Source organism: Neoarius graeffei, chromosome 9 (assembly GCF_027579695.1).
Source record: "Neoarius graeffei isolate fNeoGra1 chromosome 9, fNeoGra1.pri, whole genome shotgun sequence".
Lineage (NCBI taxonomy): Eukaryota > Metazoa > Chordata > Actinopteri > Siluriformes > Ariidae > Neoarius > Neoarius graeffei.
Window position 1 is genome coordinate 44,256,927 of NC_083577.1, and position 27,116 is coordinate 44,284,042.

The 27,116-nt window shown below is 39.9% G+C and overlaps 1 protein-coding gene across 1 annotated transcript; it reads left to right on the plus strand.

The window, feature by feature from the left end:
* The first annotated feature begins 4,535 nt into the window (after nucleotides 1–4,535).
* On the plus strand, nucleotides 4,536–26,354 carry LOC132891709 (immunoglobulin superfamily member 3). The gene is made up of 11 exons (XM_060929570.1): nucleotides 4,536–4,689; nucleotides 9,606–9,983; nucleotides 10,183–10,593; nucleotides 10,733–11,137; nucleotides 12,884–13,270; nucleotides 14,153–14,527; nucleotides 15,674–16,042; nucleotides 21,573–21,980; nucleotides 22,074–22,880; nucleotides 23,074–23,460; nucleotides 23,538–26,354. Exons 1-11 carry the CDS (start codon nucleotides 4,623–4,625, stop codon nucleotides 23,732–23,734), a joined length of 4,191 nt encoding a protein of 1,396 aa, XP_060785553.1. The 5' UTR covers nucleotides 4,536–4,622; the 3' UTR covers nucleotides 23,735–26,354.
* Nucleotides 26,355–27,116: the final 762 nt, after the last annotated feature.

Genomic DNA, 27,116 nt, shown 5'->3' on the forward strand with positions numbered 1-27,116 from the left:
CCTCCCGCCCTGGACCCTTTCCAGTTTGCATATCAGTCCAACCGTTCGACCGATGACGCCATCTCCACTGCCCTCCACTCAGCCCTCACCCACCTGGAGACAAAAGACTCGTATGTCAGAATGCTGTTCATAGACTTTAGCTCAGCATTCAACACAATCATTCCTCAGCAGCTCATTTCCACAGAACTGTCATGTTGTTTTGAGCTTTGCAATGGTTTTAAAACTAGCGTTTTGTATCGACAAAAAGACATGCCCTGCGCACTGCTGTGTTAGTGCTTTCCAGTTGAAATTGAAAAAAACTAATTTTCTCAAAACACATCCGATTGACATGATTGTGGTAGCAACTCAACGTATGCACTCCCAATAATGCGAAAATAGACCTAGAAAGCATTTCACTCCAGAGTATTCCTTTAATGTTCACTTAAATGGGATGGGAAAGAATGGGAAAAATTGTCATCTCTGTGACTTTCACAGTGGCATCGGTTACAGATGGACTGGTTTGAGTATTTCAGAATCTGATGACCTCCTGGGGTTTTCACACACAACAGTCTCTAGAGTTTACACAGAATGGTGCAAAAAGCAAAAAACATTGAGTGAGTGACAGTTCTGTGGGTGGAAACGCCTTGTTGATAAGGGAGGTCAGAGGAAAATGGCCAGATTGGTTCGAACTGCCAGGAAGGATATAGTAACTCATATACTCCTGGAGCAACAACACCGCATCACTGGCCAAAAAAGCCCAACAGCGTCTGTACTTCCTCCGCAAACTGAGGAGAGCAAGAGCCCTGGCCCCCATCATGCATACATTCTACAGAGGCACCATCGAGAACATTCTGACCAGCTGCATCACCGTGTGGTACGGCGCCTGCACCGTGTCCTGCTGCAAGACTCTGCAGCGCATCGTGAGAGCAGCTGAGGGGATCATTGGTGTCTCTCTCCCTTCTCTTATGGAAATCTATAACTCCCGCCTCACCTGCAAAGCCATCAGGATTGCAGGTGACCCCACCCACCCATCTCACAGCCTCTTCAGCCTGCTGCCATCGGGGAGGAGACTGCGGAGTCTCCGGGCCAAAACCAGCAGGCTCAAGAACAGTTTCTTTCACCAGGGGGTCAGGAGGCTCAACTCCCTCCCTGTTCTGCCCCTCCTCCCCCCTCTAACCCCCTGCCACAGATTCTGCCCGCACACTCCCCTGCACCCCCTTCAGCATCTGACATGTCACCCTCACAGTTTCCCCCCAACACACACACACACACACACACACACACACACACACACACACACACATATAGTCTCAACGTTCATTCACACACTGAACTCAGGGACTGCACATTTCACTTTACCTCGCTCATTTGCACTATTCCGCACTACCTCACCTTAACAGCTATTAGTTTATTGTTTATACTGCTTATTTCATGTTTACCTGCTATACCTCAAGTGCCCTTGACTGTTTATTTGCTCCAAATTATATGTGTGTGTGTGTGTGTGTGTGTATATATATACCGTATGTGAGTGTTTAGTCTATGTCTAGTTCTTATCTAGAGTGTTTATACTGTTTATATTGTTTATTTCAATTATTCTATTTTTATTTATTGCATTGCCTGTTTGCACCGTGGGTCAGAGAGGACTGAAATTTCATCTGTGCTGCATGTATAGCATTTATAGCACATTTTCTAACCACTAGATGGCAAAGTTGGCTAACTGAATCAATCTGTCTCATCTCATCTCATCTCATCTCATCTCATCATCTCTAGCCGCTTTATCCTGTTCTACAAGGTCGCAGGCAAGCTGGAGCCTATCCCAGCTGACTACGGGCAAAAGGCGGGGTACACCCTGGACAAGTCGCCAGGTCATCACAGGGCTGACACATAAACACAGACAATCATTCACACTCACATTCACACCTACGGTCAATTTAGAGTCACCAGTTAACCTAACCTGCATGTCTTTGGACTGTGGGGGAAACCGGAGCACCCGGAGGAAACCCACGCCGACACGGGGCGAACATGCAAACTCCGCACAGAAAGGCCCTTGTCGGCCACGGGGCTCAAACCCGGACCTTCTTGCTGTGAGGCGACAGCGCTAACCACTATACCACTGTGCTGCCCCTGAATCGATCTGTATTTTAAAAAAAAATAAAAATAAAAATGCCATACACTTTCATGTGTGTATTAACCACTGGATAGTGTTATATCTGTTTTTATTTTCTTCATAACTGTTCAAAGATTCATCTATATCTGTAAACCTCTGTTATATTCTTCATTAAGGCTATGAAGCTAAGATTGAAAAGTTGAATGAAGTGACTATCACATAAGCCTGATGATTACAACCATAGTGAAGAATGATCTCATAAGGTTTACTGACTGACTGACTGGAGAAGAAGAAGAAGCCTTTATTTGTCACATGTACACTCAAGCACAGTGAAATTCCTCCTCTGCATTTAATCCATCTGAAGCAGTGAATACACGCATGCGCACACAAGTGAGTAATGAGCACACACACATACCCAGAGCAGTGGGCAGCTATGCTACAGCACCCAGGGAGCAGTTGGGGGTTAGGTGCCTTGCTCAAAGGCACATCAGCCATGATACAAAGGGAGGAGAAAGTGCTGTTCAATTCCCTCACATTTTTCCTGCCAGTCCCAGGAATCGAACCCAAGACTGCTTCTCTAACCTTCAGGCCATGGCTGCCCCCAAGTGCCCCCATGACTATCACTGTATCCTGCTACTATAGCAGAAAGCAATTAGGCAGCAAACCCATTTTTCAAAAAATATGCCCTTTCTCCTCTTAAATTAATAATTTGATGCTTTACACAGGATCAGATAAAATAAATGGGGGCGGGGGGGACTCAGTAACTTTTACAACCCCGATTCCAAAAAAGTTGGGACAAAGTACAAATTGTAAATAAAAACAGAATGCAATAATTTACAAATCTCAAAAACTGATATTGTATTCACAATAGAACATAACATATCAAATGTCGAAAATGACACATTTTGAAATTTCATGCCAAATACTGGCTCACTTGAAAGTTCATGACAGCAACACATCTCAAAAAAGTTGGGACAGGGGCAAAAAGAGGCTGGAAAAGTTAAAGGTACAAAAAAGGAACAGCTGGAGGACCAAACTGCAACTCATTAGGTCAATTGGCAATAGGTCATTAACATGACTGGGTATAAAAAGAGCATCTTGGAGTGGCAGCGGCTCTCAGAAGTAAAGATGGGAAGAGGATCACCAATCCCCCTAATTCTACACCAACAAATAGTGGAGCAATATCAGAAAGGAGTTTGACAGTGTAAAATTGCAAAGAGTTTGAACATATCATCATCTACAGTACATAATATCATCAAAAGATTCAGAGAATCTGGAAGAATCTCTGTGTGTAAGGGTCAAGGCCGGAAAACCATACCTGGTGCCCGTGATCTTCGGGCCCTTAGACGGCACTGCATCACATACAGGCATGTTTCTGTATTGGAAATCACAAAATGGGCTCAGGAATATTTCCAGAGAACATTATCTGTGAACACAATTCACCGTGCCATCCGCCGTTGCCAGCTAAAACTCTATAGTTCAAAGAAGAAGCCGTACCTAAACATGATCCAGAAGCGCAGACGTCTTCTCTGGGCCAAGGCTCATTTAAAATGGACTGTGGCAAAGTGGAAAACTGTTCTGTGGTCAGACGAATCAAAATTTGAAGTTCTTTATGGAAATCAGGGACGCCGTGTCATTTGGACTAAAGAGGAGAAGGACGACCCAAGTTGTTATCAGCGCTCAGTTCAGAAGCCTGCATCTCTGATGGTATGGGGTTGCATTAGTGCGTGTGGCATGGGCAGCTTACACATCTGGAAAGACACCATCAATGCTGAAAGGTATATCCAGGTTCAAGAGCAACATATGCTCCCATCCAGACGACGTCTCTTTCAGGGAAGACCTTGCATTTTCCAACATGACAATGCCAAACCACATACTGCATCAATTACAGCATCATGGCTGCGTAGAAGAAGGGTCCGGGTACTGAACTGGCCAGCCTGCAGTCCAGATCTTTCACCCATAGAAAACATTTGGCGCATCATAAAATGGAAGATACGATAAAAAAGACCTAAGACAGTTGAGCAACTAGAATCCTACATTAGACAAGAATGGGTTAACATTCCTATCCCTAAACTTGAGCAACTTGTCTCCTCAGTCCCCAGACGTTTACAGACTGTTGTAAAGAGAAAAGGGGATGTCTCACAGTGGTAAACATGGCCTTGTCCCAACTTTTTTGAGATGTGTTGTTGCCATGAAATTTAAAATCACCTAATTTTTCTGTTTAAATGATACATTTTCTCAGTTTAAACATTTGATATGTCATCTATGTTCTATTCTGAATAAAATATGGAATTTTGAAACTTCCACATCATTGCATTCTGTTTTTATTTACAATTTGTACTTTGTCTCAACTTTTTTGGAATCGGGGTTGTAAGTCTAGCATGTACATGACAACCGGAAACCCACGTCTGTTCTCATTTCCTCTTGGCTTGCATGAAGTTTGAGATGGTTTCATTTACAGCAAAACCTTCAGCACATCCTACATGCATGTAGTAATGGTTTTATGCTGACTTAAACTGAGCCTGTGCAGTTTAAGATGGTTCTTCTTCAGCCTCAGATGTGGCAGCTCCTGTTGATGTGCCTCGGAGGACTCCTGCAGACTAGTGAGTTCGTATCTATAACAAACTAATGCTACTAATCTAAATTCTAAAGTTAATGTAAAAAGAGTGCCAGGAATATGTTTAAGACCTTTGAGAATCGTGAAAGTTCACTTCACATAGATAATCAAATTGTATACTTTTTATGATACAAATAATGTATTCCTTTAAAAAGGTGAAGCAACATATGTTTTTACTCAACTGTTGAGACACACTGTCTGCTCTGCTTTCACATATCCTGACATATTTCTCAACAACATGCACACATAGTGTAATGAAAGTACAACTGTACAATGCTGGTTCCAGTACAAGGAATAACGATTTGAAGATTTGAATGAATGAATGAATGAATGAATGTGTAAAAATAAATCAAGCAAATAAAATTGGGCAGAATTGTAGTGCAGTGTTTAGTGCTGCTGCCTCACAGCTCCAGGGTCCCTGGGTCAATCCTGAGCTTGGGTTGCTGAGTTTCAGTGCATTTCTCACTCTGTCCACATGGATCGTCTCTGTTTTCCAGGTGGACTGACTATGCTATATTTGCCCATAGCTGTGAATGTGTAGTTCCCTGTGATGGACTGGAGTCCTATCCAGGCTGTATTCCCACCTTAAGTCTAGTATTCCCAGGTTATACTCTGGAACCACTGTTACCCCAAACAGTATCAAGCAGTTACTGTAGATGAACAAATTAATGATTAAAACCTATCGATGTAAGAAGAAAAGAACTCAGGATTCTGTCTTTCATTTATATTTGGCCTTTTTTTTTTGCATGTGTGTAATACATCATGTTCTATATGTATTATATGTAGCACTAGCAGAAATAAAATACCCTGAATCTCATTTAAAATTGTTTGTCTCCCTAAGAAAGAGCATTTTAAGAAAATGTCTCCTAAGAAAAACACTCTAAATCAATATTTATAACCTCTTCTGCCTCTCTGTTTTTTGGTCTAACATTCCCCATCGTACAGCAGCTATTCACGTGTGTGTATAAAATGGAAGTTCAGTGGCTGAACACTGGGATGGCAGGGATAGCAATTTCACACACTGAATTATTGCACAGATTTCTGTATAAGAATGATCACTTATAAATCTGACAAGTCTCATCTCATCTCATTATCTCTAGCCGCTTTATCCTGTTCTACAGGGTCGCAGGCAAGCTGGAGCCTATCCCAGCTGACTACGGGCGAAAGGCGGGGTACACCCTGGACAAGTCGCCAGGTCATCACAGGGCTGACACATAGACACAGACAACCATTCACACTCACATTCACACCTACGCTCAATTTAGAGCCACCAGTTAACCTAACCTGCATGTCTTTGGACTGTGGGGGAAACCGGAGCACCCGGAGGAAACCCACGCGGACACGGGGAGAACATGCAAACTCCGCACAGAAAGGCCCTCACCGGCCACGGGGCTCGAACCCAGGACCTTCTTGCTGTGAAGCGACAGCGCTAACCACTACACCACCGTGCCGCCCAAATCTGACAAGTTATATGATTAAAAAAAGTAAATGTCTCATATATGTGTTCTGTGTCCCTAGACACTTAGGTCTGTCTCTTTAAGGTTCTTTGTCTACAGAAAATTAGGTTTATAAGGGGAGTGAAATGTGTCAGTGTGAGTATTGTGGCAGTGAAAAAAGAAGTGAGCTTTGGTTACTGAAAAATGTGCAAACAAGCATAGGAAAATTAATATGTGTTGACCTGACTAGTCAGGTGAGCAGAAGAAGTGCATTGAGGAATCGTAAGAGGATGCAGACTCCAAACAGAACTCAGCCTACACTAGTTAGCCATTTCATAAAACTAAAATGTGTTTGTGCATTTGGTAGCAGAAACTAGAAGTTACTATTCTTTAAGATATTCACTTCACATTATATACATATATATAGGTTGGGGCAGCACGGTGGTAGCACTGTCACCTCACAGCAAGAAGGTCCTGGGTTCAAGCCCAGTGGTCAATGAGGGCCTTTATGTGTGGAGTTTGCATGTTCTCCCCATGTCCACGTGGGTTTCCTCTGGGTGCTTCAGTTTCCCCCACAGTCCAAAGACATGCAGGTTAGGTTAACTGGTGACTCTAAATTGACCGTAGGTGTGAATGTGAGTGTGAATGGTTGTTTGTCTCTGTGTTAGCCTCGCAATAACCTGGCGACTTGTCCAGGGTGTACCCCGCCTCTCACCCATAGTCAGCTGGGATAGGCTCCAGTTTGCCTGCGACCCTGTAGAACAAGATAAAGCAGCTACAGATGATGGATAGATGGATGGATGGATGGATTGGCTGCAGACATAAAAATAAATAAAGAAAGAAAAAAGCGCACATTTTGATCATGAACTTGAGTCACAAGCTCACATTGATGAATGTTAAATTCTTAACAACACAGTAATTCTTTACAGTTGTTTATATATATATATATATATATATATATATATATATATATATATATATATATATATAAACAACCCTGATTGTAGTCATGTCATGTACATGCTAGACTTACAACCCCGATTCCAAAAAAGTTGGGACAAAGTACAAATTGTAAATATAAACGGAATGCAACGATGTGGAAGTTTCAAAATTCCATATTTTATTCAGAATAGAACATAGATGACATATCAAATGTTTAAACTGAGAAAATGTATCATTTCAAGAGAAAAATTAGGTGATTTTAAATTTCATGACAACAACACATCTCAAAAAAGTTGGGACAAGGCCATGTTTACCACTGTGAGACATCCCCTTTTCTCTTTACAACAGTCTGTAAACGTCTGGGGACTGAGGAGACAAGTTGCTCAAGTTTAGGGATAGGAATGTTAACCCATTCTTGTCTAATGTAGGATTCTAGTTGCTCAACTGTCTTAGGTCTTTTTTGTCGTATCTTCCGTTTTATGATGCGCCAAATGTTTTCTATGGGTGAAAGATCTGGACTGCAGGCTGGCCAGTTCAGTACCTGGACCCTTCTTCTACGCAGCCATGATGCTGTAACTGATGCAGTATGTGGTTTGGCATTGTCATGTTGGAAAATGCAAGGTCTTCCCTGAAAGAGACGTCGTCTGGATGGGAGCATATGTTGCTCTAGAACCTGGATATACCTTTCAGCACTGATGGTGTCTTTCCAGATGTGTAAGCTGCCCATGCCACACGCACTAATACAACCCCATACCATCAGAGATGCAGGCTTCTGAACTGAGCGCTGATAACAACTTGGGTCGTCCTTCTTCTCTTTAGTCCGAATGACACGGCGTCCCTGATTTCCATAAAGAACTTCAAATTTTGATTCATCTGACCACAGAACAGTTTTCCACTTTGCCACAGTCCATTTTAAATGAGCCTTGGCCCAGCGAAGATGTCTGCACTTCTGGATCATGTTTAGATACGCCTTTTTCTTTGAACTATAGAGTTTTAGCTGGCAACGGCGGATGGCACGGTGAATTGTGTTCACAGATACCGTAATGTTCTCTGGAAATATTCCTGAGCCCATTTTGTGATTTCCAATACAGAAACATGCCTGTATGTGATACAGTGCCATCTAAGGGCCCGAAGATCACGGGCACCCGGTATGGTTTTCTGGCCTTGACCTTTACGCACAGAGATTCTTCCAGATTCTCTGAATCTTTTGATGATATTATGCACTGTAGATGATGATATGTTCAAACTCTTTGCAATTTTACACTGTCGAACTCCTTTCTGATATTGCTCCACTATTTGTCGGTGTAGAATTAGGGGGATTGGTGATCCTCTTCCCATCTTTACTTCTGAGAGCCGCTGCCACTCCAAGATGTTCTTTTTATACCCAGTCATGTTAATGACCTATTGCCAATTGACCTAATGAGTTGCAGTTTGGTCCTCCAGCTGTTCCTTTTTTGTACCTTTAACTTTTCCAGCCTCTTATTGCCCCTGTCCCAACTTTTTGAGATGTGTTGCTGTCATGAAATTTCAAAATGTGTCATTTTCAACATTTGATATGTTGTCTATGTTTTATTGTGAATACAATATTAGTTTTTGAGATTTGTAAATTATTGCATTCTGTTTTTATTTACAATTTGTACTTTGTCCCAACTTTTTTGGAATCGGGGTTGTAAAAGTTACTGAGTCCCCCCCCCCCCCCCCCCCCCCATTTATTTTATCTGATCCTGTGTAAAGCATCAAATTTTTAATATAAGAGGAGAAAGGGCATATTTTTTGAAAAATGGGTTGGCTGCCTAATTGCTTTCTGCCATAGTAGCAGGATACAGTGATAGTCATGGGGGCACTTGGGGGCAGCCATGGCCTGAAGGTTAGAGAAGCAGTCTTGGGTTCGATTCCTGGGACTGGCAGGAAAAACGTGAGGGAATTGAACAGCACTTTCTCCTCCCTTTGTATCATGGCTGATGTGCCTTTGAGCAAGGCACCTAACCCCCAACTGCTCCCTGGGTGCTGTAGCATAGCTGCCCACTGCTCTGGGTATGTGTGTGTGCTCATTGCTCACTTGTGTGCGCATGCGTGTATTCACTGCTTCAGATGGATTAAATGCAGAGGAGGAATTTCACTGTGCTTGAGTGTACATGTGACAAATAAAGGCTTCTTCTTCTTCTAATGAGTTGCAGTTTGGTCCTCCAGCTGTTCCTTTTTTGTACCTTTAACTTTTCCAGCCTCTTATTGCCCCTGTCCCAACTTTTTTGTTGCTGTCATGAAATTTCAAATGAGACAATATTTGGCATGAAATTTCAAAACGTCTCACTTTCGACATTTGATATGTTGTCTATGTTCTATTGTGAATACAATATCAGTTTCTGAGATTTGTAAATTATTGCAATTCCATTTTTATTTACAATTTGTACTTTGTCCCAACTTTTTTGGAATCAGGGTTGTGTATATATATATAATATATATGTATGTATTAGTGATAAATATGAACTTGCTTTACTAGATAATGCTTGTTTTTCCCTTACAGATGTTTGTGGAGGTCAGCAGTCAGTACAGATCCAGGATGGTCCATTGTACCGTGTTAAGGGATTTCCAATGTCCATCTCCTGTAATGTTAGTGGCCTTAAGGATACAAGGACTCAAACTTTTGAATTTTTAGTCTATAAACCACAGAAACCAGATCATGCAATCCAGATTATCAGCACGAATGACCCAAATTATGCTTATGCAGTGTACAATACAAGAGTGCGTGAGAAAAACATAGTGATTGAAAGGCTGTCAGGGACTTCGGTTATCTTCCACATTAAGTCTCTGAAAGCAGAAGATTCTGGAAAATATGAATGTTACACTCCAAATACAGATACGGCGTATTTAGGACTCTACAGTGCGGCAACAACAGTGAATGGTAACTTGTTTTATTTTTCTCTTTTTTCTATATGCCAGGTGATCATATGTTATGAGTCATAATGTGTCTGATATTGTTTTATGGATTTATATTTTTCATACATGTCTAAGAAAAATATTAAGGCTTATTTGTTCTCTCCCAGTACAACACATCAGACAAGCTGTATAACCAAGCGTAATTAATTCTATATGTCCGACAGTGATTGAGGATACTTTGATGGCATCCTACTCTGGACCTGCGTCTCATAGCATCTCTGAGGGTGAATCCCTTCAACTAGAATGCCAAGTCTCCAGTCAGACCTTCCAACACACTCATCTGTCTGTCACATGGTATCTGCGTGGTAGCACTAACACCAGGCCTATCATCAGTTTGGACCGAGATTTAACCGTGAGACCTGGACCAGATTTTGATGACAGATATCGTTCTGGGCTCATACATATGGAGAAGATAGAAGACACCACCTACAGACTCAAGATAAGTCAGGTACAGCAGTCTGACAGTGGCGAGATCTATTGCCAGGCTGACGAGTGGGTCCAAGACCCAGATCGCGCTTGGTTTAGGATTTGTCACAAGAACACCACAAGCTCCAACATAGAGGTCAAAGCTCTAGGTAAAATTTATGAACTGGATACTTGTATTGAACTTTTACTGTGCTTGGTTCATGCTAATATTAAGATCCTTTAAAAATGGCACTTCAGAAAATGTGATTGATTTTATATCTCAATTTCTCTGTGTTTTCTTTGTGCCAGACACAGCTCCTAGAGTGGGATCTTTTGTTACTCAAATTCGGGTTCTGAAAGGGGTCCTTAAGGAAGGAGATGTGATGGAGATCCACTGCAGCATTGAGGCTCAGAACCTTCCTGGATATTTCTTCTCCATGACTTGGCTGAGAAACAACGTGGAAGTGGCTCAAATTGGTCCCTCTGGTGTGCTGTCTGTAGCCAACACCTACGTGAAAAGAGAAAATGATGGTGAGCTGAGACCTGTGAAGAAGGGGGATAGAACCTTTGTTCTCACTCTCCAACCAGTTAGGGCTGAAGATCAGGGTGTGTATCATTGCAAAGCTGTACAAGAGGAGAAGACAGAGACTGGGTCCTTTATCAGAGGAAAAAGCCAGCTATCACATGAAGAAACTGTAAATATCAGAGCCAAAGGTTAGACACTTTTTTTTATCGTTACTGTAATATAACATTGAATTCAATGATTTTAACATAAAATATCATGCAATAAACCAAAATAAGTACACAGCAACCATTAAATGCAGTTGCAATTTAAAAAAAATTTGTGGACCCTTTGGAATTACCAGGGTTTTTACATTGATTACTCATAAAATATGGTCTGATTGTCATCAAGTCACAATTACAAACAATCACAATTTGACCAAACTAAAAACACACATACAGTAGTAATTTTCAGGTCTGTATCAAACATATTGAGTAATTATTTACAGTGCAGGCTGGAAAAAGTAAAAATTGGTGTTCGAATTAAGGAGATGAGATGGAAAATATGGGTTGTACAGGTGCTTTGCCCTTCAAATAAAGACACACAAAGTCTGGTTATTGTCAAATCTGTTCTTCTCAAGAACAATTGAATAGTATGAACCTTGCCTTGATCCTGTCAACTTTAACAGGCCTGAGAAAATGCACTAGAGAGATGTGCAAAGCTGGAAAATGCTACAAAACATTTCTAAAGACCTGTGTGTTTATCAATCCTCAATAAGCCAAATTGTCTACAAATGAAAAAATTCAGGACTATACTCCTCTCTGTCGGAGTGGGCATCTTCCAAAGATCACCACAAGAGTACAATGGGTAATCCTGAAAAAGTTGAAAAAGAATTTAAGGGCAATAGTAAAAGACCTGTAGAAAACATTACAAGCTGTTTTTGTTCATGTGTCCACTATCAGAAAAACACTGGTGTTAATGAAAGGACACCATGAACAAATCACTGCCGCCCAAAAACCATTGCAACATGTGTCAAGTTTGCTAGAAAGAAAGAAAGAAAGAAAGAAAGAAAGAAAGAAAGAAAGAAAGAAAGAAAGAAGGAAAACCTGAATTTTTCACAACACTTCTGGGAAAATTCTGTGGATAGATGAGACAGTTTAACTAAAAAGTTTAACTTTTTGGCAAAAATACTATGTTTGGAGGAAAAAAGGCACTACACACCAACACCAAAATCTCATTCCAACTGTGAAGCGTGGTGCAGGTAGCATCATGGTTTGGGGTTGCTTTGCTGCCTCAGGGCCTGGATGCCTTGTAATCATTGCAGGAACAATGAACTCAAAACTGTATCAAGACATTTTAGAGGAGAATATCAGAGCTGCAGCCCATAACCTCAATCTTAAGATAGTTTGGGTGTTGCAACAAGACAATGACCCAATCCACAGAAATAAATCAACCAAAGAATGGCCAAAAAAGAGGAAAATTCATGTTTTGGAATGGCCAAGTCAGAGTCCTGACCTTAACCCAATTGAGATGCTGTGGCTTGATCTGAAGAAGGCTGTTTAATCAAGACAGTCCAAAATATTGATGACCTGAAACAGTCTTGTGGTGAAGGAATGGTCCAAAATTCCTCCTCATTGTTAAGCCAGTCTTATAAGCAACTCCAGAAAATGTTTGATGGAGGTTATTGTTGCTAAAGGAGGATCTAGAAGTTAAGTGTGCTCAGTAAAGACTTGAAAAGTACAAACTACTATGTTATTAGTTTGGTCAGATTGTGTTTGAGTATAATTGTGACACAGATGAAGATCAGACAACTTTTTATGAATAACCAGTGCAAAAACCCTGGTAACTCCATCGGGTTCACAAACTTTTTCTTGCAACTATATATCAGAATGTATATGTACCTCTGCAAATATACTATGCATCAACTAATCTGTAATTCTCTTGTATTTTGATTCAAGAGAGTGGTTTGTCTGTGGTCATGACAAAGCAGCAGGTTAATGTGATTGAAGGAGAAGCACTACAAATCAGTTGCAGTGTCTCTGGAGCCAAAGGGCTGCTGTCTGTGTCATGGCAGCACAAAAAATTTACAGGCAGCTCTTTCAGCGATGTCATAGCCCTGAGTCGTGAGGGGGTGATGGGAGCTGTCGGGGCTCAGTATGAACACAGAGACTTGCGTACATTTCGTTCTAATGCTACTGATTTCATTTTGGAGTTAAATGGAGCTCTTCTGTCTGACAGCGGGGAATATATGTGCACTGTGTCTGAGTGGAGCATGGAGAGCAATGACAACCTGAAGAAAGTGAACAGCCAGTCACAGCAAGGCCAGGTTTCTGTTAATTCTATTGGTAAGTCAAATTCTCGTTTGTTCAGCACAGGAAGGAGAAAGTGGGTCAGCAAGATGTAAAGAAGTAGTCAGTACTGAGATATGATTTCCTGCAATAAGATGAGTTATATCTGATTCTAGTTTCATTACCAGTGTTATTAAACTGACTTAAATAGCATTTAAGAATATATATATATATATATATATATATATATATATATATATATATATATATATATATATATATGTGTGTGTGTGTATATATATATATATATATATATATATATATATATATATATAGAGAGAGAGAGAGAGAGAGAGAGAGAGAGAGAGAGAGAGAGGCAATTTCACTGATGTCACTGATTTTCTTTAAATAAAAGTAATTAGAAAATATTTAATCAATGTCTTTAACTCGGGGCGGCACGGTGGTGTAGTGGTTAGTGCTGTCGCCTCACAGCAAGGAGGTCCGGGTTCGAGCCCTGTGGCCGGCGAGGGCCTTTCTGTGTGGAGTTTGCATGTTCTCCCCGTGTCCGCGTGGGTTTCCTCCGGGTGCTCCGGTTTCCCCCACAGTCCAAAGGCATGCAGGTTAGGTTAACTGGTGACTCTAAATTGACCGTAGGTGTGAATGTGAGTGTGAATGGTTGTCTGTGTCTATGTGTCAGCCCTGCGATGACCTGGCGACTTGTCCAGTGTGTACCCCGCCTTTCGCCCGTAGTCAGCTGGGATAGGCTCCAGCTTGCCTGCGACCCTGTAGAACAGGATAAAGCGGCTAGAGAATAATGAGATGAGAATGAGATGAGATGTCTTTAACTCACTGTGTTGGCTAACAAACCTTTCAATATGGCTGACTTTGTGACTTAAACATTGATGATTAATTTTTCACCTCCTTTTCTTTCCTTTCTAGATTCTCTCATAAAAGTGAGCCTGAAAAGTCGTGACATAAATGCATTTGAAAACTCGGTAATAAAATTGATTTGTTCAGTAAAAGCACCTAAAGTTGCCTTAGCTGTGACTTGGAAGTTTGAACCACACAGTACAACTGCTCAAAAAGACATTATATGTAGTGACCAGACTGGGGGCATATCCTGTGGAGCAGAGCAGCAGGACTATCAGCTAGAAACTCAAGTGCGAGAATTAGGCACAGATTATATTCTCAAGGTGTTGAGAGCAAGTAAGCGGCAAGAGGGACGTTACAAGTGCCAGATTGATGCATATAACAAAAATATTCAGAAAAGCAAGAAACTGTCCAATACACTGGCCGTCTCTATACGCAGACCTGGTAAGAATTAAATTTTCAGTTATTTATGCAACCCCTTTAGAACAGATGTTCCCAAACTTGGTCCTGGAGAATTTTCTGCCCTGCATATTTTAATCTAATTTCCCTGTTCCCAACACATCTGATTTAATTAATCAGCCAATTAACTTCATGAATTGACACTGGTGTGATAGTGCAGGGTAAGCACTAAAATGTGCAGGACAGGGGCTACTCCGGGACCAGGGTTCGGAACCTGTGCTTTGGGATATCTAAATGGCATAGAGTTATGCTCTAAATCCTTAAAGCCAAACAAAACCCAAAAAATAAACTCCTTCATATTGACAGATAACATACATGTTCGATTATTCATTTGTTCATATTTGTACCCATATACTGTGTACAGATACTTTTCTTTTAAAATAAAACTTCCCTGGGCACTGCCATCTTACTCTGTCTGAAGTTTAAATATTGCACTCTGATTACAAATTACACGAGAGAATCCGAGATTGTGATGTAACTTACACACCACATGTCTTACCGAGGCTGAGATCTAGTGGATACATCACTTCTACATCACTTCTAAATTGCTGTAAACAACCCTGAAGATGCCTGAGTGTCAACCATTTGGATGTACAAATAAGCCCGAATGTCACAAAGGGAAATCATTTGTTGTCATCCCCAGTCCTATAAAGGATATTACTTTAAAGGCGCAAGCGGTGAAATGGCAGCATTTCATCACTTCCAGTATCACTGAAATCACTTTCACTGTTTGTTTCTTCCTCCCCGGATTCATATTCTGGTTCAAATATATACGGTTGAATTGCTTTTTTTCCGGCACATTTTCCATGTTTGCACAGCACAACTACAAAAAAATTCTGAGTCAGTGGCTCTATATTACTAAAGCAAACGATGTACTAGTGTGCAAGCTACATCACGCTCAGGTAAACCTATTTTTAACAATACCGCAACTTTTAAAATGAACAAATTGTTGTTATAAAGTTTTATTTTTAATTAAAATTTGTGTGCGTTGGGGGACACATCAAGGCACTTGCCATGATTGGCAAACAGAGTTTATTTTTTGGGTTTTGGTCAGCTTTAAGTTTAAGGAAATTTGAAGGTTTACAGCATAAACTGACTAATTCTATTCTTCTCTTCCTTTGTGCATTTCAGTCAGCAAACTGTTTGTCTCCACCACCTTTAAGTCTCCTCTGAACATCCAAGCTAATAGTGACAGACTGATTGATTGCTTGGTGACCTCAGCAACCTCTAATTCTTCCCGTTTTGAGGTAACATGGACACATGGTTCACAAACTCTGCTGAAAATGGATCCAGAAGGGGTGGTCACTCTGGAGATGGATGAAAGAATCAGCATGAGAAGGACCAAGAGAGAGACCTTCCAATTGATGATACAACAGGTGAAATCAACAGACAGTGGACAGTACCACTGTTCAGTACAGGAATGGATTGAAGATCCTGATGGCATCTGGTATAGCCTTGACACAAAGTCTGTCACGATGGAAATAAATGTCTTTGAAAAAGGTATATTGCACATTTGCATTGCACTTTTACTTGATTACAACACAGACTACAAAAGTTTATGCTACCACAGATCAATACAGTAGAAAACTCAGCCATATAAACTGATGTGCTGGTCAGTTGGTAAATCTCACCAATAGTCATGGTTCAACTTCGATTCCAAAAAGTTGGGACGTTGTGTAAAATATAAATGAAAATAGAATATGATGATTTGCAAGTCCTTTTCAACCTATATTCAACTGAATTCCATACAAAGACAAGATATTTCATGTTCAAACTGATAAACTCTGTATTGTTTTGTTTTGGGGCGGCATGGTGGTGTAGTGGTCAGCACTGTCGCCTCACAGCAAGAAGGTCCTGGGTTCGAGCCCAGCGGCCAACGAGGGCCTTTCTGTGTGGAGTTTGCATGCTTTCCCCATGTCCGCGTGGGTTTCCTCCGGGTGCTCCGGTTTCCCCCACAGTCCAAAGGCATGCAGGTTAGGTTAATTGGTGGCTCTAAATTGACCGTAGGTGTGAATGTGAGTGTGAATGGTTGTCTGTGTCTATGTGTCAGCCCTGCGATGACCTGGCAACTTGTCCAGGGTGTACCCCGCCTCTCGCCCATAGTCAGCTGGGATAGGCTCTAACTTGCCTGTGACCCTGTAGGACAGGATAAGTGGCTACAGATAATGGATGGATGTACTCATTCAAAAAAAAAGGGACAGGGGCAACAAAAGACTGGGAAAGTTGTGGAATGCTCAAAAAACACCTGTTTTGAACATTCTACAGATAAATAAGTTAATTGGTAATTGGCAAGGCTTGGTTGTTCACGAGCAAGAATGAGTCAAGGTTCACCACTTTGCACGGGCGCAGATAGAGGGTGGGATGGGTGGGATTCGTCCCACCCAGATTTAAATTCACCTCGTTCGGTCCCCCCCACTTATAGGGAGGAAAAAACATCTATGCTGTCTTTCTTTGCATAAGGCAAACCTCACGGAAAAATCAAAAGACTAATTACCATTCGGTTTATTGAGGTGCACAGCAGTACATACGTAGTTGCAACAACTCACATAAAACAAAACAAAGACTGATATTTGGTTGGTTGAGCTGCGCAGACTGCACAGGTTGCGAGCTCGAGCTTGGTTGCTATGGTTACCCACAACAAGTTTGACAGGCATATCGGGGACAGCTCCTAGTTCAGGACCCCAACACGGCATGATGAAGGGTGCTTAACCGAAAAGGCAGAAAACGATTGCATCGTTTTTTCAAAAAACAACAACTGTAAGTAAACTGTGCCTTACTTTATCATATCACCTTGCAATTTTTTGATAGTCTGTTCAAAGTAATGTCGTAGTGAAAGTAAAATCGTACGGAGTAGAGATGCCCTTCTGGTAGCCTCCTTCTTTCGGTGGTAGCCTGTAGATACAGTGCTCAGAAGGCAGTTTTAATGTTTAATCTGGCGTTCCCTGCCATAATTTCAGCGAGCATATTGTTTCATAAGGAAACTTTGCGAAGAGTTGTTGACTGACTGCCGCTCACGCAACACACAGGCATAGTTAGAAAGTCAGGATGCACTGGTTTACACTTTACACACACACACGTAGCCCAGCCTCTCGCTCTGTTTAATAGTTGGAACTTAGCAGTTTTAAAACTAGTTTTGCAGTTTTGCAATTTCTGTGCGTGATGATAATGTGTAAACTTTGGATTTCCATAGGCTATGTTAAAATGTTATCATTGTCCTGGCCAGAACACACACACACACACATTCAACCCACATGACATCCTGTCGTGTCAGTGGTAAATAGCACATGAGAGCACCAGACATCACAGGTGTGCTCTATTCCTACTCTTTATTTATTAGTAGACCTAAGCTAACGGTTGCAGGGATGAAGGAGTGATGTTTTTTTTGTCTTAGCTGAGTAATGTTGCCGCCCTGAGGGCATCAGAGTATATTCCTCGCACAACACATGTTGGGGGTAGGGGTGGGGTTGGTTTGCTGGCAGCTTTGTCCCCCCCAGTTCAAAAAACGTATCTGCGCCCCTGCCACTTTGTAAAAAGCTACATGGGCAAACAGCCCAACAATTTACTGTAAGAACAACATTTCTCAACACACAGTTTTGAGGAATTTAGGGATTTCACCAATTACAATCCATAATATCATCAAATGATTCAGAGAATCAGAGAAATCACTGCATGTAAGGTCAAAAACCAACATTGAACACTCATGAACTTCAATCCCTCATGCAGCACTGTAAAAAAACTGACATGATTGTATTAAGGATATTACTACATGGGCCCGTGAACACTTCAGAAAACTGTTGTAGGGAAACACAGTTTGTCACTCCATCTACAAATGCAAAACAAAAGCCATTTGCTGCCATCCAGATGATGTCTTTTTCAATGATGTCCCTGCTTATTTCAGCAAGACAATACCAAGCCACATCCTACATGTGTTATGACAGTGTGGCTTCATAGTAAAGATTGTGGGTGCTTAACTGATCTGCCTGCCTCCCATTGGAAATATGTGGTGCATTTATGAAGTGTAAAATACGACAATGAGGACCCCAGACTGTTGAGCAACTGAAGTCATATATAAAGCATGAATGGGAAAGAATTTCACATTCAAAACATCAACAACTAATGTCCTCAGCTCCCAAATGCTTATTAAGAGTTTTTCAAAGGAAAGTGGTAAACAGGCTCCTGTCCCAACTTTTTCGAATGTGTTGCAGACATCAATTCAGAATGAGTGTAGCTTTACAAAAAAAAAACAATAAAGTTTATCAGCTTGAACATTGTGGGTGCTTCTCTTTGTATTGTATTCAATTGAATCTAGGTAGAAAATGGTTTACAAATCACTGCATTCTGGTTTGATTTACATTCTACACAGCATCTCAACTTTTTTGGGATTGGGGTTGTATATCTGTAGAATTTATTCACCTCTATAATAAAATGTAGCCATTTCCAAATTCTAGAATTGCATCTTTCTGTGTTCTGGCACATCAACACCAATTTATTATTATTTTTTTTTTTTAAGATTTTGTACAGATCCTGTGATCTACAGGCCACTTGTATATAAATCTTAGACTGGCATATTTTTTCAGTCAATTGTAAGTTGCAATTCACAAGTTTCTGTTTTTATGGAAAAAAGAGTTTTTGTGACTCTTGGGCCATTGTCTATGAAAAATAAACATTAATGGCAGTGTGTTTTCCACCTCATGCTGTAACTCATGTAGTGCATAATGAATTATTCCACAGCATCGGTGCATGACATTTACCTGGTGAGAGCTACCTGGCTTGTTGAGTTGGTTTGTTTTCCATCAAATGTCTTGAAGGCATTGTGGGTTGCACAGAAAGGTTCTTGGTGTTTGTTTGTTTGTTTGTTTGTTTGTTTGTTTGTTTGTTTGTTTGTTTGTTTGTTTTTATTAGCCGAAGGTAATTTTTTTCTGACTAAAATTGTGCAAACCCCATTTCGAGAAAAATTGGGCTATTTTTCAATATGCAATGAAAACAAAAATCTGTGATTTGTCAGTTAAATAAAGGTTTGTGTAGATTAACTAAAGTACAAAGAAAAGATTTTTAATAATTTTATTGACCAACTCAATTGTACTTTATAAATATAAATGAAGTTACAATTTGATGCCGGCAACACATTAAAAAAAAAGTTGGGACTGAGGCAAAATAAGACTAAAAAGTTTATAAGGTATTCAAGTAACACCATTTTGGAAGATTCCACAATAAGCAGGTTAACTGCTATCATAATTGGGTATAAAAGTAGCATGCACCAAAGGCTCAGTCTTTGCAAGCAAGGATGGGTTGTGTCTCACTCCTTTGTGCCAAAATTCGTTAGAGAATTGTTAATCGATTCAAAAAGAACATTTCTCAATGCAAAATTGCAGATAATGTAAGTCTTTCAAAATCTACAGTACATAATATTATGAAAAGATTCAGGGAATTCAGAGACATCTCAGTGCATGAAGGGCAAGATTGGAAACCACTTTTGAATGTGCATGACCTTCCTTGCAAAACTGTCATGCTAATGTGACAAATATAGCCACATGGGCTCAGGAGTACTTCGGAAAATCGTCGTCACTTAACACAGTCCACCGTTGCATCCAGAAATGCAACCTGAAACTATTATACAAGGAGGAGGCCATTCATCGATTCTATGCAGAAACATTACAGATTTCTCTGGGCTTGAACTCATTTCAGATAGATTGAAAGACAGTAGAAATGTGTGCTGTTGTCAGATGAGTCCACATTTCAGCTTATTTTTTGGGAAAACTGGATGTCAAGTTTTCCTTGCCAAAGGTGAACACAACCATCCAGTTTATCAGAGAAAGGTGCAAAAGCAGCATCTATGATGGTATGGGGGGCATCAGTGCCCACAGCATGGGTGAGTTGCATGTGTGTGAAGGTACCATTGATGCAGAGGCATATATTGGGATTTTAGAGAGATATATGTTGCCATCAAGGTGACATGTCTTCCCAAGAAGTCACTTGCTATTTCAGCAGGACAATACCAGGCCTCATCCTGCACGGGCTACAACAGCATGGATTTGTAGATACAGAGTGTGTGTGTTTGACTGACCTGCTGCCAGTCTGTCTCCTATTGAGTGTATGGCGCATCATGAAGAGAAGAATCAGACAATGGCGACCATGGACTGTTGAGAACTGAAAACTTGTAAGAATGAACAAAAAATACCAGTTGCAAAACTACAATTAGTATCCTCAGTTCCCATATGATTAAAAAATGCTATTAAAATGAAAGGTGATGTAACACAATGGTTATCATGCCTCTGTCCCAAATGTTTTCAGTGTGTTGCAGGGATCAAGTTCTAACTTCATTTATATTTACAAAATACAATTACGGTAGGTTGGTCAGTAAAACTATTAAAAATATTTTCTTTTTACTTTTGTCAGTTAAATAAAGGTTCACGTGAATTAACAAGCATCAGCTTTTTGTTTTTATTGCATTTTGGAAAATATCCCAACTTTTCTAGAAATGGAGTTTGTATTTAAATGATTGTGATGGTCACTGATGGAAAACACTTAAAGATTATGTAATTAGAAGAAGAAACTAACAAGATACATTAACTGCTAACAATTTTTTCTCAACCCTGTTTATTGACATATTCAAGTTTTATAATCTATAATTGGTGACTGATTTCAATGTTTATCATCATGACAGCTCGTCTCTCTCTCTCTCTCTCTCTCTCTCTCTCTCTCTCTCTCTCTCTTTCAATTTGCCTCATTTTCCTCCAGTTTTAGTCATAGCCACTTCCCATTTCCTATGCCAAGATTGTGATTGCCAACATGGGTTCTGCTGTTAAATATGCTGCCAAAACCTGCATCTTTTCAAGCTGCCGCGTTTGTTTTTAGCAATGTCAAAGGACATGGCATTAAGAATGGATGACAGACATTGCTTGGAAGTGATCTCTGGTGTCTTCCCTGTTTAGGCTCACAGTGGCTATTTATTAATATTGTTTGTGTAGAAATATTTTTTTTGTAAATTATTTGATTAACAGATGTCAATCTTTTATCATTTATTCTTCAGAAAGTGATTTCAGCATTGATAAATCTAATGTTCAGTTGGAGGCCACAGAGGGAGAACATGTGAAACTGAGCTGCTCACTGGGGCCTGGTGGACTTGACCCCACATTTCGTTACTCTCTGAGCTGGTTCTTTCAAAAACAAGATCAGAGTTTGTCCACAGTTAAGCTCCTTACCTACAGCCATGATGGACGTCTACAGTTCCAAGAATCTGATTCAGAACTTCAACATAGACTTTATTTCTCCAGACCCACAATTAATGTCTTCCATCTGTCCATCTTGAATTCCATCCCATCTGACAGTGGAAGCTATTACTGTCAGGTAGATCAGTATCAGGCTGATTGTAAGAGCAAATGGGAAAGGAAAGCAAGTGACAAATCAGGTTTTATCAATGTCAGTGTACACGTTCTAGGTAAGTTCTTTTCTCTTGTGTGTAAGTGTACTAATATCTTTAAATCATTATAGACAACATAAACAAAGGATGATTTTGGCTTTCATTCTTCAGAGAGTAAGCTGCAAGTACACAAAGCCAGTCGCTTTCTCAACATTAGTGATATTCAGACTGGCTTTATGGTGGAATGCGAGATCAACTCCCGCTCCAGTGATAAGTCTGTGTTTGAAGTGACCTGGTCCAGGAGGCAGAGAGATGAACGTCCCCTGACCATTTTCACTGCAAGTCGAGATGGCACTCTACGTACTACAATCCTTGATAGAACTTTAGTGTATGACCGACCCAGTACCACCCGCTACACACTCACTGTGCCCAATGTTGATCCCTCTGATAATGGCCAGTACCAGTGTCAGGTTGTGGAATGGCTACAGACAGCTGCTAACACTTGGAGGAAGGTGGCTGAAGACAAATCAGGAGAACTTTCTATTAGTGTAGAGGCTGAGATGAAATCAAGTGTAGGTGCTTTCACTTTGGAGACTCCTGTCACTCAGAAGAACTCCATAGAGGGAGAGCAGCTGAGCATTAGTTGTTCTATTAATACTGATAAAATGGACCCCACCTTCCACTACACTCTCATGTGGTTTGTGGAGAAACAGGGATCCAGTGCCAACACTTTTTTACTAAGCCATACCTATAATGGCCATCTACAATACCAATCAGAGAACCAGCAGCTCACTGGGAGGCTACAGTTTTCTCGGCCCACAGACAAAACCTTTTATCTTACTATTTTAAATTTGGATCCATCTGATAGTGGAAACTACCAGTGCAGGGTTGAACAGTACCAGCTTGGCTGTGAAGGCAAGTGGGAAAAGAGAGGATCTCCACAAATGGTTTCAACTCTGGTCAATGTGCACAAAATAGGTAAAGTATGACTCTTTCCTGTGATTTTATTTCTGTACACACACAAGATTTTCCTTAGACCATTTTTATTTATTCACCTTAACTGCAGATTGTGAACTTTGGACTACTTTTACCTACAATACAATAATTAATCATTTTGTGTTGGTGTTTTAAAAATAGTAATTTTGCCTCGTGTTTTGTCACTACATAACAGAGAGTAAGCTGCAAGTACACAAAGTCAGTCGCTTTCTCAACATTAGTGATATTCAGACTGGCTTTATAGTGGATTGCGAGATCAACTCCCGCTCCAGTGATAAGTCTGTGTTTGAAGTGACCTGGTCCAGGAGGCAGAGAGATGAACCTCCCCTGACCATTTTCACTGCAAGTCGAGATGGCACTCTACATAGTACAATCCTTGATAGAACTTTAGTGTATGACCGACCCAGTACCACCCGCTACACACTCGCTGTGTCCAATGTTGATCCCTCTGATAATGGCCAGTACCAGTGTCAGGTTGTGGAATGGCTACAGACAGCTGCTAACACCTGGAGGAAGGTGGCTGAAGACAAATCAGGAGAACTTTCTATCAACGTCCATGAAGGTAATTCAGATAATTTCATTCTCGTATATTTCACAGGCTGTCTATGAATATATTAATACTTCTTTAATATTTTATAGCTGTTTTATATGAAAAAGCATGTTCATCTGGAGTAATACTGGGCAGCCTCATTCCTCTGCTTTGCCTCCTGTTCGTGGTGGTCATAATTCTACTGATTAAAGTTCAGAAGACAAGTTCTACTTCAAAAAAACAGAAGGACTCTCTGTGGGCTGAGAATACCCCACTCAATGCGATTACAGAAACAGGTAAAGAGTAAAATGTATAAAGCTAATCAAATCATATTTTCACTGATGCCCCAGCAGCCTGAAGTTTTTTACCAGTAAAAGTGTTTAATGTGTCCATACTATGTTATATGAGAGTTCAGACAGTGAACTATCTGCATTTTAGAATAACTAATAATATCTTAAATAAGGCTATTTTTGTGAAAATGAAAAAGTATATTAATGAGCATGTCTCAAACACTGATAAGATTAACATAATGAGGAAAATGCAAAAAAAATTAATTAAAAATTAAAAATGAAACACCTTAAATCAGTAGAAATCTCTGGACTATATGAAAAAGTTATACACTGATTTTAGAAATGATATCTTTGCAGTAATTTTGAGCATTACCTTTATAATATTACAAAATTGTAGAGATACTGATTCACAAACTTCAAGATGTGGTGACAGCAACAATTACAGCCCATCTGTAAAGAGTAATGTTTGATGGCATAAATAGTAAGGAAGCTTTAAAATGAATAAAGACATGATTTTAATTTTCATAGTATTATAGTATTACAGTACATTCCAACCTAAAATTGGTTCATTAAATAACGAGATTGTGTTCCTATGTATGATTTTATCCATGTGTCAGACACAGTTGTTTAAAATGTGGGAGGCCGCTGTAGTTGTCACATCATGTAAAAAGGAAGTTTTTTGTGGTAATGTGCCGCACAAAGACATTTGACTAACGTCTTGTGGTTTGTGCTGTCATGTAAGCAGTACAACAAACAAAAAATGGAGAACAAATACACACACAGCAGAACAGAACATTTCTAAATAAAGTTAATGCATAAATAGCTGGAATACCTGTATATAAAATGTATGGCATATAACAGAGTAATTTTCATTCAGGTTTGTTTGTTTTTTCATGTGTGTGTAGAATTTTTAATTTTATATATCCTCCTGAGAACCAACCCATAGACTTGCATCCTCTGTAGTTGACATTTGTTTTACATGCACACCCTCTTCCTCTTTCAAGCTATTCACTTGAATCCTGAGTACATCCTGGGCTTTCCAATCATGTGACTAGGAGGGTTGCTGAGAAATTCCTAGTAAGGAAATCACAACAAAAGAGAAATTGAGAGACACATTTTTTTCTTGGTTCCCAGGAGGATATATATATATATATATATATATATATATATATATATATATATATATATATATATATATATATATATATATATATGAAAATGATATTACACGGTTGCCTGAAGATATAAAGTTTATCTTCGAGTGGTGAACATATTCACAAGTGAGCAAAGTGAACAAGTGAAAATATTTTCAACACGATAAGATAAACTTCATATCTTCACGTCACCATGTAATGTTCTTTATATTATATGGACACATCCACAAAAAGAATATATGGAAGTTAATCAAAATAATTTTAATTTTGAACTGGTTCACCATTTTGACAACAGTGGGAAAACACTGGGAGTAACATCATCGGAGTGAAATATCATGAAATATGTCACTCACATTCACAATGTATTTCAGATGAAAAATGTGAGTTTTTCAACATGTGAAGATAAACTTCATATCTTCAAGCCAAAGTATGATGTTCTTTTTTTATACAGACACATTCACAAACAAAAAGTACCCAAATTTATCAAAACAATTCATTGATTTCTTTACAAGTGGCATACAGAGATTTATGTTAGGGTTTTCGTTCTCCAAGTCCCGGCTGTAGCTTGTATGAAAAATACGAGTGGCGTATTTCCCAGCAATACACTTGTGTCCATATAATATAAACACTTATATTGTAACATATTTACTTGCAGTGAATGTATTACAAACCACGTGTGCACACTTGTCACCACCCAAAAAAACTAAATATATGTTGTTGTTGTTGTTGTTGTTGTTTTCTAAAGAAAGCCACTTTTTAAACATGAAGTCTGGCTTTTTTTTTAAATAGAGTATCCTTTTCAAGGGAAGAGGTTTACAGTAAAAGTTTAAACATTTTAAAGTTTTTTTTTAAGGTTTAAAATTTTGTACATGGATCTTATAGTGAGTCCCAAGAGACCTTAATTTCTTTATAGTTATTTCTTTGCAGGGCGGCACGGTGGTGTAGTGGTTAGCGCTGTCGCCTCACAGCAAGAAGGTCCTGGGTTCGAGCCCCAGGGCCGGCGAGGGCCTTTCTGTGTGGAGTTTGCATGTTCTCCCCGTGTCCGCGTGGGTTTCCTCCGGGTGCTCCGGTTTCCCCCACAGTCCAAAGACATGCAGGTTAGGTTAACTGGTGACTCTAAATTGACCGTAGGTGTGAGTGTGAATGGTTGTCTGTGTCTATGTGTCAGCCCTGTGATGATCTGGCGACTTGTCCAGGGTGTACCCCGCCTTTCGCCCGTAGTCAGCTGGGATAGGCTCCAGCTTGCCTGCGACCCTGTAGAAGGATAAAGCGGCTAGAGATAATGAGATGAGATGAGTTATTTCTTTGCAGTCCTTTGCCATTTTGTCTTTTGCCATATGATTACATAATTATGGATCACAACAGATTTTCATTAAAAAGTCTACTGAATATAAATCAAGACTGAATGAATATGAACGTAGAGTAGCTAATCATTCAATGTCTACAACAAATGTTTTGGAAATAAAAATTGACTGTGAGTGTGCTTCCTGGTCCTGTCTCCATATTCAGTATTTGGCCTTAAGGTGCAGTGTAGATGATATTCTTTTTCTGACTTGTATATTTGTGAAAAAAGATTTCATTTTTATGCAAGGTTGTTTAGCAAAGGAGATATCCGTGTAACCACTTAATCCTTAAAAATTCCTTTCAGTTTACCTAAACATTTTCTGACCTTCTTTTGATGCTGAATTAAAGTTCTTATGTTTGAAATGAAATGTGAAATGTATGAAATGAAACGTGATTTAAATGAAAACAATAAGCATCCTTTGAAAAATTCATTGCTGCAGTAGTAAGACATTTAATTAAGAAACGTCATCAGGAATTCACCAAACAACTCAAAGTGTAGTGTAATTAAAGCAGTAGGAGAGTTAAATTATATGGATCAGATATTCTGCACTTGGCTGTGTGTGGGTGTGAACTTTTGTGTGAACTGCAGTCTGTCAGCCACAAGCTTCTCATCAAACACAGAAACCCAGTGGCTAGCACCCCCCCCCCCCCCCCCCCCCCCAAAAAAAAAAAAAGAAAAATCTATTTTTACTTTTGAGAAGCAAGTGCCAGTTAGACAGCCTCCTCTGGTGGTTAAGGGCATTATTGCACATGGCAATGAATATAATACTTTATATATATATATATATATATACCGTAAAATACCAAATAATAGCCCGGGCTATTATTTGTCTCAATCACGTAAGAGACCCGGCGCGTATTAGAGACTAGGCGGCTATTTGGAACAGGCGATTAATTCCTT

Bases quoted from the DNA above. Each gene is read 5' to 3' on its own strand.
- LOC132891709 (XM_060929570.1), top strand. From the start codon at position 4,623: ATGGTTCTTCTTCAGCCTCAGATGTGGCAGCTCCTGTTGATGTGCCTC. The intron at 9,984-10,182 runs GTAACTTGTTTT...TATGTCCGACAG, and splicing joins TGCGGCAACAACAGTGAATG to TGATTGAGGATACTTTGATG. The intron at 23,461-23,537 runs GTAATTCAGATA...AATATTTTATAG, and splicing joins TTCTATCAACGTCCATGAAG to CTGTTTTATATGAAAAAGCA.